General features: G+C 44.6%; 1 protein-coding gene across 1 annotated transcript in view; it reads left to right on the forward strand.

The window, feature by feature from the left end:
• Positions 1 to 17,256, forward strand: part of LOC137384384 (dynein axonemal heavy chain 17-like) — a 1,056,876-nt gene that overhangs the window by 37,773 nt on the left and 1,001,847 nt on the right. The window contains exon 3 of the mRNA XM_068058353.1: positions 11,912 to 12,105. Coding sequence (XP_067914454.1) covers positions 11,912 to 12,105 — 194 coding nt within the window. The remainder of the gene's footprint in view (positions 1 to 11,911; positions 12,106 to 17,256) is intronic.

Consider the following 17,256-nt stretch of genomic DNA (forward strand, 5'->3'; position numbering starts at 1 on the left):
TGCAGAACGTTATTTACATGGGAGAGACTGCAGTAGGTTGTGCTACAGAGGGATCTGGGTCTCCTTGTGCATGAATCACAAAAGGTTAGAATGCAGATACAGCAATTAATTGGGATGGCAAATTGAATGTTGGCATTTATTGCAAGGGGGATGGAGTATAAAAGTAGGGAAGTCTTGCTACTTCTGTACAGGGTAATGATGAGATCGCGCCTAGAGTACTGCATACAGTTTTGGTCTCCTTACTTAAGGAAGGATATACTTGCATTGCAAGCATTTTGGAGAAGGTTCACTAGGCTTATTCCTGAGATGAAGCGGTTGTCTTGTGAGGAAAGGCTGAGCAGGTTGGGCCTATACTCATTGGAGTTTCGAAGAATGAGTGGTGATCTTATTGAAACATAAGATTCTGAGGGGGCTTGATGGGTTAGATGCTGAGAGCATGATTCCCCTTGTGGGGGAATCTGGAACTGGGAGGCACTGTTTCAAACTCAGTGGTCTCCCTTTTAAGACGGAGATGAGGTAGAATTTCTTACCTCAGGAAGTTGTTAATCTTTGGAATTCTCTTCCCAAGGGAGCAGTGGAGGCTGAGTCACTAAATATATTCAAGGCTGATTTAGACAGATTTTTGATCTGCAAAGGAGTCCAGGATTATGAGGGGCAGACAGGAAAGTGGACTTAAGGCCACAATCAGAATCACAGAATAATACAGTGCAGAAGAGGCCCTTCGGCCCATCGAGTCTGCACCGATGCATTAAAGGCAGCTGACCTGTCTACCTAATCCCATTTGCCAGCACTTGGCCCATAGCCTTAAACGTTATGACGTGCCAAGTGCTCATCCAGGTACTTTTTAAAGGATGTGAGGCAACCCGCCTCTACCACCCTCCCAAGCAGGGCATTCCAGACCTTATTGATCTTATTGAATGGCGGAGCAGTCTCGAGGGGCTGAATGGCCTGCTCCTTTTATTTCTTGTCTTATGACAATATTTACTGTACTTACAAAGAGCAAGCATGTAAAAATCCCATTGTGCATAAATGTGCATATTTCCATTCTTAATAAAATTTAATTTGTGTTTAGATTTAGCTATCCAGAATTTAACCTCCCAGTCTTCTTCCTACTGGAATTGTTTTCAACATGCAGGGTATTGTAGGGATTGTCTCAATTTTTATTGACCATTTAAGCTAAGTCACCTATCCTTTCAGCAGGGCAACAGTTACACAGAATTACATAGAATTTACAACACAGAAACAAGCCATGGTCCAACTGGTCCGTACCGGTGTGTTTACTCTCCACAATTCTCCTCTCAACCCATTTCATTTAACCTTGTTTGCATATCCTTCACGTGTTTCTCCTTTATGTCCTTATGTCCTTAGCTTCCCTTTAAAAGAATGTATGCTATTTGCCTCAACTGCATTCCACATTCTCAATACTCTCTGGGTCAAGAAGTTTCTCTGAATATTTTATTGTGTTTATTAGTTACAATCTTATATTTGTAGGCTCTTGTTTTTAATTCCCCCATAAGTGGAAACATCTTCTCTGCACTTGCCCTATCAAGCTCCGTCATAATTTAAAAAACCTCTATTGCATCACCCCTCAAGCTTTTTTTTAGAAAAATTAGTTGTGCACTCTCAGTTCTGCTATCATGCTGAGAAATCCTTTTTGCATGTTCTCCAGCTTCTTTATCTTTTTTGTAATATGGAGACCAGAACTCTGCCCTACTGTTTGTGTGGTCTAACCAAGTTTCTAAATAAACTTACATAACCTCTCTGATTTTGAATTCTGTTTCTCTAGAAATTGATCCCAGTGCTTTGTCTGCATTTTTTATAACTTTGGTAATCTGCATTAATGACTTATTAATTGGTGCCCCTAGATGCCTTTGCAACTCTACCCCATTTAGACTCTCTTTTCCAAAAGGTGGATGACCTCCTACCAAAATGCACCACTTCACACTTACATTGAAATCCATTAACATTTATATGCACTTTCTGCAAGTTTAATTTTCTTCTTTGTCTTAGATGCTCCTCAATGCTTATGTCTCTTATCCACTCTGGTTCACTTCCCACTATTAGATCCAGCTGTGATTCCTCTCTTGATGGGCTTTTTATTCATTGGACAAGAAACTCCATTCCTATTTCTCCTTTCACTACCTCTTCTTGCCAGTTTATTTGGGGTTATTATTAGTTTTTATACTTTATGCCTTTGTGACAAATTAGTATTACATATTCTTTTTTTTTACAGCTTTAACAACTTCTTCCTCCACATTTAAAGATTATATATCTGAACTCCTAAGTCTCTCTGCTTCTTTACTCTGCTTAATGCTTTACATTTTGTACATATGTTCTTTCTGTATTTTTCTCTCAATATCTCTTATCTCACACAGCCATTCATTGGATTTCACTTAATGACCATCTGCCCACCCGCTAAATTGTCCATGTCATCTACAGTCTTCACAGTTTGCCATGTTCTCATTTTATATCACTGCAAATTTTGATATTGTGCTTCTGCACCTAAATCCAGGTTATGATGGTTGCTACCAAGCAGGGTGTCCTGACTGATCACCCTGGTATTCCTTCTTGCTTGCAGTGCCACTGAAAGCAATACTGCGATTTGAGTGCTTCAAAAAGAACATTCAGTAGTATCGTTAGTTGGGCATTCATATTCTTCGTGCTGTCATTGGATCTGCTATTCCAGCTTCATTTGGGAAGAGGAGCATGGTTGTATTAAATGTCTGCTAAAGTGAGGTACATTCAATTCTCTTTTAAGGATGGGTAACCTTGGAACACCTCTGTTGCACCTTCACTAGCCTGTCACCTCTTGTTATTTCTCCTCTTCCAAACACTTCAGCTAGCAGGATTACCAGTGGGTAACCTATTGTCAACAGCAAAGTTACTGGGGCTGTAAAAAGAGCAATAGACACAGAGACTCATGGGAACCCACATGACAAAAAATGAAGAAAAATCATTATGAAACAGGCGGAATACTTTCACCTTAACAATACTTGATTCTTTCCAGGAATTTTCATATACTTAACAATATCTAGCGTCCTTGGGTATTCATTTCACATAGATATGGTTTAGAAATTATATAGGAAATTGCATGCAGGGTCACCTTTACCCTCTCCCCCAATTATATGTAAATGAAGCCTCTGCCTGTTTCAGGTAACTGTTTCCAATGCTACATCCTATGCTGAAAAAAAATTGCAGATGATACAAAATGAGTGGAGGTGCACCTTAACGGATCTCTGCTCATTTTTCCAGATTTGTGGTTATCTGCTGCATGCTGCATAATTTTGTCATAATGCCAGGTGTATATCACCTGGGCAGCAATAAGTGCAGAAGGAGGAAGAGCAGAAGTGGCATTGGCCACCAGTGCCCCTAACTGTCAGAGCTCTCAGAGGACAGCTCATCAAACATTGCTTCATTTGAATCATCCCCAATATAGCAACAGTCTTGCAATCTTATCACCACTGTTCTTAATATCACCATCCAATTCCATCCTCTCAGTCTAGCCTTCTGAGTTTCTCCCTTACTTCACTACAAATATAATCGCCAACACCAAATCCAGAAAAAAACAAGGAGTTAAAAGGATGGCAAAGGTAGAAAAAACAAATTTGTTTAACAACTCAATTCCATCTGTTTATAATAGTTAACAGAAATCACAAATCACTCTTGCGCAACTCCCTTTTGCTGGTCTTCTGTGCTTGTTTACTTAGTGCTCTTTGGAAGTGTTTCCTCATTGGCTACAGCTTGGGGCATAGAAGGCTACAGAGTTTCCGTTGAGGAAACTTCAGATATCCGTGGTGGGTGATCTCGAGTAGCTGGCTGCAGACTGCAGCATCTCGGCATGGACTGGGGTAATCTGGCCCAGCTGGCTTTATGGCATGAATAAGGACACTAGTGCAATGGGTGCAGGCAGCAGGCATGCTGGCATCCTGAAAGAGGAGAGCAGGTGCCAGTATCTGAGTTGGTGATTGCTCGAGATGGATTGAATGACGGTACATGTTCAAGACCTTGTTTTTCTGAGTGGCAATAGCACCTGAAATGAAAGATGAACAAAGGTTAGCTTTTTAGTTTAGAAGAACTTTACAGCACAGTACAGGCCCTTCGGCCCTCGATGTTGCGCCGACCTGTGAAACCATCTGACCTACACTATTCCATTTTCATCTATATGTCTATCCAATGACCACTTAAATGCCCTTAAAGTTGGCGAGTCTACTACTGTTGCAGGCAGGGCGTTCCACGCCCCTACTACTCTCTGAGTAAAGAAACTACCTCTAACATCTGTCCTATATCTATCACCCCTCAACTTAAAGCTATGTCCCCTCGTGTTTGCCATCACCATCCGGGGAAAAAGACTCTCACTATCCACCCTATCTAACCCTCTGATTATCTTATATGTCTCTATTAAGTCACCTCTCCTCCTCCTTCTCTCCAACGAAAACAACCTCAAGTCCCTCAGCCTTTCCTCGTAAGACCTTCCCTCCATACCAGGCAACATCCTAGTAAATCTCCTCTGCACCCTTTCCAAAGCTTCCACATCCTTCCTAAAATGCGGTGACCAGGACTGCATGCAATACTCCAGGTGCGGCCTCACCAGAGTTTTGTACAGCTGCAGCATAACCTCGTGGCTCCGAAAATCGATCCCCCTACTAATAAAAGCTAACACACCATATGCCTTCTTAACAGCCCTATTAACCTGGGTAGCAACTTTCAGGGATTTATGTACCTGGACACCAAGATCTCTCTGCTCATCTACACTACCAAGAATCTTCCCATTAGCCCAGTACTCTGCATTCCTGTTACTCCTTCCAAAGTGAATCACCTCACACTTTTCCGCATTAAACTCCATTTGCCATCTCTCAGCCCAGCTCTGCAGCCTATCTATGTCCCTCTGTACCCTACAACATCCTTCGGCACTATCCACAACTCCACCGACCTTCGTGTCATCCGCAAATTTACTAACCCACCCTTCTACACCCTCATCCAGGTCATTTATAAAAATGACAAACAGCAGTGGCCCCAAAACAGATCCTTGTGGTACACCACTAGTAACTAAACTCCAGGATGAACATTTGCCATCAACCACCATCCTCTGTCTTCTTTCAGCTGGCCAATTTCTGATCCAAAGCTCTAAATCACCTTCAACCCCATACTTCCGTATTTTCTGCAATAGCCTACCGTGGGGAACCTTATCAAACGCCTTACTGAAATCCATATACACCACATCCACGGCTTTACCCTCATCCACCTGTTTGGTCACCTTCTCGAAAAACTCAATAAGGTTTGTGAGGCACGACCTACCCTTCACAAAACCGTGCTGACTATCGCTAATGAACTTATTCTTTTCAAGATGATTATAAATCCTGTCTCTTATAACCTTTTCCAACATTTTACCCACAATCGAAGTAAGGCTCACAGGTCTATCATTACCAGGGCTGTCTCTACTCCCCTTCTTGAACAAGGGGACAACATTTGCTATCCTCCAGTCTTCCGGCACTATTCCTGTCGACAATGACGACATAAAGATCAAGGACAAAGGCTCTGCAATCTCCTCCCTGGCTTCCCAAAGAATCCTAGGATAAATCCATCTGGCCCAGGGGACTTATCTATTTTCACACTTTCCAAAATTGCTAACACCTCCTTGTGAATCTCAATCCCATCTAGCCTAGTAGTCTGAATCTCAGTATTCTCCTCGACAACATTTTCTTTCTCTACTGTAAATACTGACGAAAAATATTCATTTAACGCTTCCCCTATCTCCTCTGATTCCACACACAACTTCCCACTACTATCCTTGATTGGCCCTAATCTAACTCTAGTCATTCTTTTATTCCTGATATACCTATAGAAAGCCTTAGGGTTTTCCTTGATCCTATCCGCCAATGACTTCTCGTGTCCTCTCCTTGCTCTTCTTAGCTCTCCCTTTAGATCCTTCCTGGCTAGCTTGTAACTCTCAAGCGCCCTAACTGAGCCTTCACGTCTCATCCTAACATAAACCGCCTTCTTCCTCTTGACAAGCGCTTCAACTTCTTTAGTAAACCACGGCTCCCTCGCTCGACAACTTCCTCCCTGCCTGACAGGTACATACTTATCAAGGACACGCAGTAGCTGCTCCTTGAATAAGCTCCACATTTCGATTGTTCCCATCCCCTGCAGTTTCCTTCCCCATCCTACGCATCCTAAATCTTGCCTAATCGCATCATAATTTCCTTTCCCCCAGCTATAATTCTTGCCCTGCGGTATATACCTGTCCCTGCCCATCGCTAAGGTAAACCTAACCGAATTGTGATCACTATCACCAGCGTGCTCAGCTATATCTAAATCTAACACCTGGCCGGGTTCATTACCCAGTACCAAATCCAATGTGGCATCGCCCCTGGTTGGCCTGTCTACATACTGTGTCAGAAAACCCTCCTGCACACACTGGACAAAAACTGACCCATCTAAAGTACTCGAACTATAGTATTTCCAGTCCATATTTGGAAAGTTAATGTCCCCCATAACAACTACCCTGTTACCCTCGCTCCTGTCGAGAATCATCTTCGCTATCCTTTCCTCTACATCTCTGGAACTATTCGGAGGTCTATAGAAAACTCCCAACAGGGTGACCTCTCCTCTCCTGTTTCTAACCTCGGCCCATACTACCTCAGTAGACGAGTCCTCAAACGTCCTTTCTGCCGCTGTAATACTCTCCTTGATTAACAATGCCACACCCCCCCCCCCCTCTTTTACCATCTTCTCTGTTCTTACTGAAACATCTAAATCCCGGAACCTGCAACATCCATTCCTGCCCCTGCTCTACCCATGTCTCCGAAATGGCCACAACATCGAGATCCCAGGTACCAACCCATGCTGCAAGCTCACCCACCTTATTCCGGATGCTCCTGGCGTTGAAGTAGACACACTTTAAACCAAGTTCTTGCTTGCCAGTGCCCTCTTGCGTCCTTGTAACCTTATCCCTGACCTCACTACTCTCAACATCCTGTACACTGGAACTACAATTTAGGTTCCCATTCCCCTGCTGAATTAGTTTAAACCCCCTCGAAGAGCACTAGCAAATCTCCCCCCCAGGATATTGGTACCCCTCTGGTTCAGGTGAGGACCATCCTGTTTGTAGAGGTCCCACGTACCCCAGAAAGAGCCCCAATTATCCAGGAAACCAAAACCCTCCCTGCTACACCATCCCTGCAGCCACGTGTTCAACTCCTCTCTCTCCCTATTCCTCGCTTCGCTATCACGTGGCACGGGCAACAACCCAGAGATAACAACTCTGTTTGTTCTCGCTCTAAGCTTCCACCCTAGCTCCCTGAATTTCTGCCTTAAATCACCATCTCTCTTGCTACCTATGTCGTTGGTGCCTATGTGGACCACGACTTGGGGCTGCTCCCCCTCCCCCTTAAGGATCCCAAAAACACGATCCGAGACATCACGAACCCTGGCACCTGGGAGGCAACACACCAACCCTGAAAGTTGGTTAGTATGAATCGTTAGTATGAAAGTAGAGAGAAGTACCAATGAAAGCAGCTTCAGTTTTGTTAGGCATAGTGTGTAGGATGAGATAGAAGAAAGGGAAGAAGTGGATAAGATGTGAAAAGTTTCTGCACATCTCCTCCTCCAGCATTGTCATTCACCACAGCTCTGACTCTCTCCCTGCTCATGATGGTCAGGTGTGCTTTCTTCCATGGAGGAGACGGTGTTCAAATGGGCCCAACCACCGACACTGTCAGCCTTCTGCCTCATTTACATGTGACCTTCTGCTGCAAGAAAGAAAGAGGGTGTGTTAGTGATTGTCTTATGAGCTGTTTAGAGAATGTGCCTTTCCTGATTCAATTGTTGGCTTTCAGTGTGTAAGATGTAGGGAAGGAAGGATAGTAATAGTGGTGAGTATGTGAGTATGAGGTGAAGGAGGTCTAGTGAAGTTTGGTGCAGAGTTTGCAAGAGTTTGAAGGAGAACTGGAGAAGGGGAGTGTATTGTGAGCAGTGAGGCTGGAGGTGTAAGCAGAGAGTAAGAATACAGTATTTTTACTGTCACAACTCTGGTGAGAGCATTGAACTTTTTGGGACATTGTCTGTTAGCTAAGCTCCTGGCATTGACCTCTGAACCTTCCCAATAGACGTGAAGATGCTCCCTTTGGAGAGCAGCATCTCCTTTGCCCAGTATCGCCTCATCAGGGCATCCAAAGCAGCAACAGAGAATCAGGCCCGTTCTGCTGGATTTACAGCCACTTGTCTCCTTACAAATTATTCTGCTGCCTGCAGCCAGAGCTGTCTTTTCCTTTAAGATTTACTGGCAGCCTTTAAGTGGCATCTAAAACGTACGATTTCCACTCCCCCCTTCAAACAGACATGCAGACAATGAATAAGGTGATACTCTTGAGTCTTTGTAATGAGCTGACAGCACCAATTTCGTGTGGAACATAAGACCGTGTGAACAGGTGCATGAAACCCAAGCCCTGCTCCATGCCCGTTTACAGGTACAATAAAATTTCTAGGCTCTCAGTTCCAAACATCTGTGACTATTCTGACAACTAGAAACTTGCAGCAGAGCAGAACACTATTTGCTGGTTCTCTGCGATCTTTGTTATATTATACTTGCTAATTCATGAAACTCCTTGATTTAAACACTTTAGCAAAGATTCTTACAGACATTAAGCGAGAAATACATTTCCATAGCGCCACTGACCTAGCAGAGTTTTGCTGGGGTCTGCGCAGTGTGCCCTCTGGAGAAGGGCTCCTGCATTGGCGTCCCCAGTGTGAGCCGGAAGGCTGTGAAGGAGTGCGCTACGCTGACGTCATGCAGCCCAAGCGGCTGATGCAACGCCAGAATACCAAATTTAGAACCTGCAGGTCCAGGCAACATATTCACCTCTCATTGTTCAAATAGCAAGTACTAAGCTGGCGGATAGGCCCTGCATTGGTGTTCCTTAAGGAGCCAGGCAACCATATTGCAAGTAAGATCATTTTTAAGAACTTCTGCTATTGCATCGTGTCTGGAAGTAATCTGGAGTGTTTTTGGAAGTGTTGTGAGTTCCTAGATTTGCTGGAGAGTGTTGGAGCATCCTCACAGGCATAGCAGAGGAATAGGTGCCTTGTTCACACAAAGACTACAGTAGGTATGGGCGCACTAGTGGAAGTGCCTTTGGGTCTACAGCAGAACAGGTAGATGGAGCAGAGGCTGTGGCGAGGGCAAGCCTCTGCCAACTTGGAGCCGGACTCCTCCATGGTCCTTTACAGTGACCGGTGTCTGTCTGATAAGCCACCCAGTGCACCTAGCATCTTGGTGTGCATGTCCACAGTGCTCTCCTTTCTGTATAATCACCCCATTGAGGTCCTCACTGAGATATCTGCAGCAGGACTTGGCTGCGACCTATTCCTATGGTGAGCTGGCATATGAACCATCCTTTCCCTTGGCCTGGCTGGGCCCAGATGACTCACCATGTGCTGATCACATTCTACACTTGCCTCCAAAGTATGTGCAGTGCTAATATCTGAGTTGATGGTTCAGGTGTCAGTTCAAGTGACAGAGCCTCTTCATTAGTCCCGTGCTGTTGCTCTTACTCTTCCTCCTTTGGCTGCTTTGACTGGGAAGGTGACTGTTCTTGGATATCTGAGAGCAGGAGATCAAAAGGGGAAGGTTGGGTGAGGGAAGGCGTTTGCAGTGGGAAGTAAGAGGTTCATGTTCATACCATCAGCAGTTTGCTCATCAGTCAGATAGCAGGATGAGTGTGTGCTAGGAGTTGAAAAGGGACATAAGGCAAGGGCATACTGTCATACTCAGTGTTCTTAGCGACATCGGTGAAATGGGCACCATCGCAGCTGGCTCCATGAAGGTCACTACCGTAGGGCTCAGGAAATGCAAATGCCCTTGTCCTCTTCCGGTCCTGCTGTGCTTCCTTCTGTTGTGTGCCAATTTGCCTTGGAAGAGAGAGGCATAATGTCAGCAATTGTGCAGCGCTGTGTTTGGGTCATGTGCATGCCATAACTGAACAGCGTGAATTATGTTGAGGCAGCAAGAGGTGGGCATGAGGCTGGCAGCATTGGTCGGTGAGTGATGGTGAAGTGAAATATCTGAACAGTAGATGAAAGACCTAAGTGCCAGAGAGGTATGGAGGTTTGGTGCATTGAGCAGCTTGAGAGATTGGTGTGGTGAATAGGAGATGTCGTGTGAAGTTGCACTCACTGACCTTGACTATCCACGAGATAATTAGACTTCATTTGGCACTGCTGCCAGGCCCTCTGGTCCAGACTGGCCACCTACTCCATTCCCCACTGAGGGTGGTCCTTGAGAGCCTCTTTGCCCCCCCCCCCCCACCCCCTGCAGAACCATGGTGTCTCTCCTGCTGCCCAACTCCAGCACTAATGCCTCCATTGATCACTCTGGAACCCATTCTTTACCCACGTGTTCCCTTTTCCATGTTTCAAATTCCAGCAGTATTACAATGCTGCTTCCCTTTAAGGCAGATGGATTGTTTTTAAGAAGAGAATCCTGGCTGCACCATGTGCTCACAGCACAGCACTGATTGGCCCCTTGTTGAGTGCAGAGGCAGCTGGCAGCACGAAGAAGGTGCTAGCTGCAAGGGACCCGCTTGGCTGTACACTACAATCAGGTAAATGAAGTGGGCTCATCAAGTTTGTGTGCTGCCACCTCAAAACGGAACTGCCGCTGGGAGGTCACAAATCATGAACCCCCAAGTCCAATTTTTAGCCTGTTGATTCAAGTGACAAGAGATTAGACCTCTGCTGTAGATCTGAGGTCATGGGTCCAAGGAACAAAATGCTATCCAGAAGGAAGCAACTACAACCAAGCACCCCATCAACACTGGTGATCGATGCATCCCTGAAGAGGGACAGGGGCATGAAGGGTCTGGCTCCCTGGAAAGTGCACGGGATTCTTCAGCATCCTTATGAAAATGTTGAGTACTGATAATGCAGTGCTCTGGAATTATTTTTATGGATATTTGAGAAATCTCTCAATTTGCTGTATAACCAGTCTGTCCCTGGATGCGGTGGAAAATATTCATGTTCAGGTTAAACCTAATAACCCAAACATCCTACCTGATATTAGTGTTACAACTTGGTAGGTCTGGATATTGTACATGCTGTTCAGTGGTTAAAAGGGGGCTTCCTTTACTTTATTGTAATTACTGCTTGGGAGTCTTGAGAAGTTTGTGGAGGATGCCTGTGAATGCAGAAAGAAGAAATCGGGATTTTATCTAATCAACTTTAATCTTTGAATGGAAGTAATCATTCACACACTGCAATTCCATTTTATTGTCCCTTTACCCTTTGCTAAGTTTTCTTTAGCTACATTTTAAGGAAGAGTATATGATAATGTGAGAATATGGTCAGCTTATGTATTGTGTGGAAGCAAGCATCATGTTCCCTATGTCGTGACTTCAAAATGTCCAAAAGGGAGGTCATCAGTTCATGATTTACCCAGGAAATTGTTGTCAAAAGTGGCCCACTTCAGTGGTATGTAGACAATACCTTTAATTCAAAGTATACAGAGGATCATATTAAGTAGTTAATCTTTTTCTAGATGTTTTAATGTTAACCTTGTAGTAACATATTGTCACGTATGCTATACCACTTATTTTATATTGTGTTTCCAAGAATTGCAGAAACCAGTTTTTTGGAATAATAGTGTTGCTGTACATTGTGGAGTATTTGGACGAGTGACGTTCCACATTTGTAAATAAGTTGGAAGATCGGTTAGCACTGAGAAATACTGTAAATTCTGAGTGTAAACCACAACTTAATGTTCTTTTATGTCACCTATGAGGCATTTGAGAAACTGGTAGAATATGAAACAATATTTACAAAAGGCAACTGTAAAATAACCGTTCAGTATTTTACAGCTTTCATGTTTTGTGTGATTGTAAATTCTTCAAAACTCAAGATGATTCTTGTCTTCCAGGTGGTGTGTACGCTTTTCACGAACACTGATAATATGACTAAATGGCCTCAAGTGGTATCAGAAGATGTAGTGAAGCATGCACAACAACTTAAAAATGATGTGTTTGTATTTGGTGGACAACTAAAGGGGAAAGCACTTCTTGCTCTTCCAAAAAGTGCAGATGATCTGGAAAATTCAGATGAAGAGTCAGACAGGTCTGGTGGCACACTTTTTCTATTATGTTTACTCATAATACAAAAATATTTCTTGCTTTCTTTGGTCTGGCTGAAGCAGGCATTATTCCCTAATTAGGGAACATAAACAGATAGCCTACTCTGGACTTTCTTTTCATTATCTTGATTTGATGCTAAGAGATACATGAGAGTCCCAAGCTGACTTGCTTTAATCAATGCTTGGGCATCAGCTAGTTATAATCTATATCAATGACTTAGATGAGAGGACAGAGTGTAACGCATCAGAATTTGCTGATGTTGCAAAGTTATGTGAGAAAGTAAGCTGTGAGGAGGACACAAAGAGGCTGCAAAGGGACTTAGACAGGTTGAGTGAGTAAGAAAGTAAGATAGAATATAATGGGCTGAATTTTACCAGCCTCCCGACATCAGGGGTCATGGTGGGGGGGCCCAGAAAATACTTCCGGGAGAGGCCCGCCACAGGCCTCAACAGCGGGAAGTCCCTGCCCCATTTTACCAGCAGTGGTAAGGCCTTGGGGCGGGCCCCACCCACCGCTCGTCAAAAAAAACTTAATTAACATATTTAAATAAATGATGATTGCAGAATGATTACTTTACCTCAAACTGACGCCTGTCCCATGTCGATACTCCAGCCAATTGCCGGAAGTCCTGCACCTTCAGATCTGAGGTGTAAAACTGGTGGGGAGGGGGGACAAGTCGTTTTTTCAGGGCGGGAGCAGGGAAAACTCCTACTATTGGCTAAGGCGATGGTGGGAAGGGGTTGAAGGGCAAAGATATTGAAGTTTGGGGGGGATAGTTTAGGATGGGTAGAACATTTTTTTGTGTGTGGAAAAGGCAATAAATGAAGTTTTTAGTCATTGCGGGGGTGGGAGAGGGACTTCGACCTTGTATCAAATTTATAAATGTAAATGTTCCCTCCATTTCTGTTTAAAAATTCAAATTACCTGTAAGGGCTTGAAGCCCTTTAAACATGGCACCTGCGCAGTGGCGCCGGACGCTTTTGCCAGGGACGGAGCGCCCGCCCCCTCTACGTCATTGGGGGAGGGCAGTCAATCACTCTATGTAAATGAGCTGCCGTGCAAAAATTGCAGCGGCTCTGCGGTGTACAACTCGCGCTTGCGCCGTGCACTTTTTGAAGCTCACTGAGTACGTCAGCAAGCTGTAAAAATTCAGCCCAGTGTGTGGAAGTGTGAGATTATCCACTTTATAATTAAAAGTACAAAAGCAGAATAAATATTTAAATGGTGAGAGACTGGGAAATGTTGGTTTTCATAGGATCCTGGGTGTCATTAACATGCAGGTATAGTACTTGGGAACGCAAATGGTATGTTTGGGTTTATTATAAAGGGATTAGAGTATAAAAGTAAAGACGTCTTACTATAATTCTATAGGGCCTTGGTAAGATCACACCTAGCGTACTCTATAGAGTTTTGGTCTTCCTACCTAAGGACAGATATACTTCCCTTAAAGGGAGTGCAGTGAATTCTCACTAAACTGATTCCTGGACTGAGAAGAGATTGAATAAGCTTGGCCTCACTGTCTAGAATTTAGAAGAATGAGAGGTGATCTCTTTGAAATATATAGTGCTGGATTTTTTCAGCCCTTTGGGGACAGGCTGGGAGGCGGGAGGCTGGCAAGAAGGTGCCGGAAGGCAGACGGTGGGGTGGCAGTCAACTTCTTGCTGCCATGCAGCGGGAAAGGTGGTGGACAGCCCACCCGCCCAGAGCCCAATTGGCCACTTAAAGGCTTGATCCCACATCCGCTGGCATGTAACCAGCAGCGGGGAGGGGAGACCCTCTGCTGCGTGGGGAGACCACCATGTAAATCCTGGTGGCCTTCCAATGGGCTCTGTTGGTGGGGGGTAGGGGGGTTGTTGGTGTCCTTTTTGGGCACTCTTTGGCCCACGGGGCCATCATAGTGACAATGGCCACCCCCATGGCAACAGTGCTACCCCCGCACCACCACCCCCACCCCCCCCCCCCCCCCCCCGACCACTGCATTGCCCCAGATCCCAATTAGCTGGCTGTGAGGGCATACGTCCAATGATATACCCTCCTACTGCAGGTAGAACTTCAGTAATGCCCATTGCTTCTACTAATTGGCTGCCGCAGATGAGATGTGATCCCGAGTCCCATTCACCATCGAAGAGGATTCGCCCCCACCCACCTTTGGCCCGGTGGTGGGATCCATGCCGTCAGCACTAAATCCAGCCAATAAAATTTTTAAGGGTCTTGTCAGAGTAAATGTTAGGAGAATGTTTCTCCTGGCTGGGGAGCCAAGAACTAGGGATTACAGTCTCAGACTAAGGGGTCGGCCATTTAGGAGTCCAATGAGAAATTTCAAAGGGTTGTGAATTTTTGGAATTGTGTGCCCCAGAGGCCTGTGGATGTTCAGCTATTGAGTATATTCAAGACAGAGATGAATGGATTTTGGATACTAAGGGAAACAAGGGATATGGGGACAGTGAGGGAAGGTGGAGTTGACATAGAAGATCAGTCCTGATCTTCTTGAATGACAGAGCAGGCTCGAACAGCCAAATGACCTACTGCTGCTCCTATTTATAATGTTCTGGAATTGTCATAATTCATGAGCAACCTCAAGCCATTTGAAATTAATATCCATTTTATATACTCTAAATATAGGTCAACAACAGGAAAAATCACAAAGCAAATCTTTTAAAGAGATTTTTGATGTTGATGAAGGACATTAGCCAGGCGTCTCCTTTTTGTCAGATCATAATCTCCCTTTGAGGACAGCTTTCCTTGCTGTCAGCTTCAGATACTCCTTGCATCAGTTGGGAAACCTTCATCAAACATAATAGCACTGTTACCAATATGTTGTCAGCATTTATGATGAAAATCAAGGAAAGCAGCTAGAGTTGTGCTATGATTTTCTGTTCTACCTAACCTGTTTAACTCTGATACTTCAATGTCAGTATTGTTATGATCCCCGTGGAGGTCAACAATCAAAAGAAATAAATTTACCAAACTACCCCTATAAAAATACCAAATGGACAATTATTTCATTTTTGTAACATTTATTCCAACAATCAAACCAAAATCAGCCTTTTTATCTTTGGCCTCCTTATCTCGAGAGACAATGGGTAAGCGCCTGGAGGTGGTCAGTGGTGTGTGGAGCAGCGCCTGGAGTGGCTATAAAGGCCAATTCTAGAGTGACAGGCTCTTCCACAGGTGCGGCAGAAAAATTTGTTTGTCGGGGCTGTTACACAGTTGGCTCTCCCCTTGCGCCTCTGTCTTTTTTCCTGCCAACTACTAAGTCTCTTCGACTCGCCACACTTTAGCCCCGCCTTTATGGCTGCCCGCCAGCTCTGGCGAACGCTGGCAACTGACTCCCACGACTTGTGATCAATGTCACAGGATTTCATGTCGCGTTTGCAGACGTCTTTAAAGCGGAGACATGGACGGCCGGTGGGTCTGATACCAGTGGCGAGCTCGCTGTACAATGTGTCTTTGGGGATCCTGCCATCTTCCATGCGGCTCACATGGCCAAGCCATCTCAAGCGCCGCTGACTCAGTAGTGTGTATAAGCTGGGGATGTTGGCTGCCTCGAGGACTTCTGTGTTGGAGATACGGTCCTGCCACCTGATGCCAAGTATTCTCCGGAGGCAGCGAAGATGGAATGAATTGAGACGTCGCTCTTGGCTGACATACGTTGTCCAGGCCTCGCTGCCATAGAGCAAGGTACTGAGGACACAGGCTTGATACACTCGGACTTTTGTGTTCCGTGTCAGTGCGCCATTTTCCCACACTCTCTTTTCCAGTCTGGACATAGCAGTGGAAGCCTTTCCCATGCGCTTGTTGATTTCTGCATCTAGAGATAGGTTACTGGTGATAGTTGAGCCTAGGTAGGTGAACTCTTGAACCACTTCCAGAGCGTGGTCGCCAATATTGATGGATGGAGCATTTCTGACGTCCTGCCCCATGATGTTCGTTTTCTTGAGGCTGATGGTTAGGCCAAATTCATTGCAGGCAGCCGCAAACCTGTCGATGAGACTCTGCAGACACTCTTCAGTGTGAGATGTTAAAGCAGCATCGTCAGCAAAGAGGAGTTCCCTGATGAGGACTTTCCGTACTTTGGACTTCGCTCTTAGACGGGCAAGGTTGAACAACCTGCCCCCTGATCTTGTGTGGAGGAAAATTCCATCTTCAGTTTACCAAATTTACCAATTTACCAAACTACCCCTATAAAAATACCAAATGGACAATTATTTCATTTTTGTAACTTTTATTCCAACAATCAAATCAAAGTCAGCCTAACTTAAACATAAAATAACAGATAAAATCATGGTCAATACATATAGTTATGGATGAATCATTAATTATCAGATACAATAAAGATAGATCTCATGGATTTACCAGGCAGTACTTTCAGCAAATATATCATCAGTTACAGCCACAAAGTCCTTCAGATCTCTGAACTATTCAGGTAGATCTCCAGATCCTGCTGATATTCTTCTGACACGGTTCCTCTACACTCACGACCTCCACATGTACCATGTCCACCGAAATTGCACACCCCTCTAGAACTTGCATAGTTCATCTCAGTCTTGACGGTGAAGCTCCACCAGTATTCAGTTAAGTAACTGAAAACAGATCAAAAACTCATATTTGCTGATGGCCAATTCCCAGAATCACTTTTCTCTCTCTGCAGCTTCTTTGCTAAAAAACCTGCAGGCTCCTTCCACTCTGCAATTTTCAAATCTGTGCTTGGATAGCTCTAGCCACACACCACTGTTCAAATGACTGTGTCTTATCTGGTTCCAACCAGTTTAAATTTCCCCAGCAATCTGAAGTTTTAGTTTCAATCTGTGTTTCCCCAGAAACTTGAAGTTTTAGTTTCCCTTTCAGTTAGGGTCTTTCTCAAAAATAAACAAGCTTTGAAACTGGAGTATGTGCACCTGACAGAACATTCGACAGACAGCTCACACACGCACTTCCACTTGTCTCAAACCGAGGACTCCATCACAGTATTCAGTGTTAAAATGAATTCTTCCTCATTTGTTCAACTTCTATGTATATGTAAACAAAATTACCTCAACTGGGATACTGTTCCATTTGGACAATTGCTCACTGAGTAAGGCTCCGCTCTTCAAGAAAGGGTACAGAGGAGGTTTACCAGGATGTTACCAGGGAT

Source organism: Heterodontus francisci, chromosome 26 (assembly GCF_036365525.1).
Source record: "Heterodontus francisci isolate sHetFra1 chromosome 26, sHetFra1.hap1, whole genome shotgun sequence".
Lineage (NCBI taxonomy): Eukaryota > Metazoa > Chordata > Chondrichthyes > Heterodontiformes > Heterodontidae > Heterodontus > Heterodontus francisci.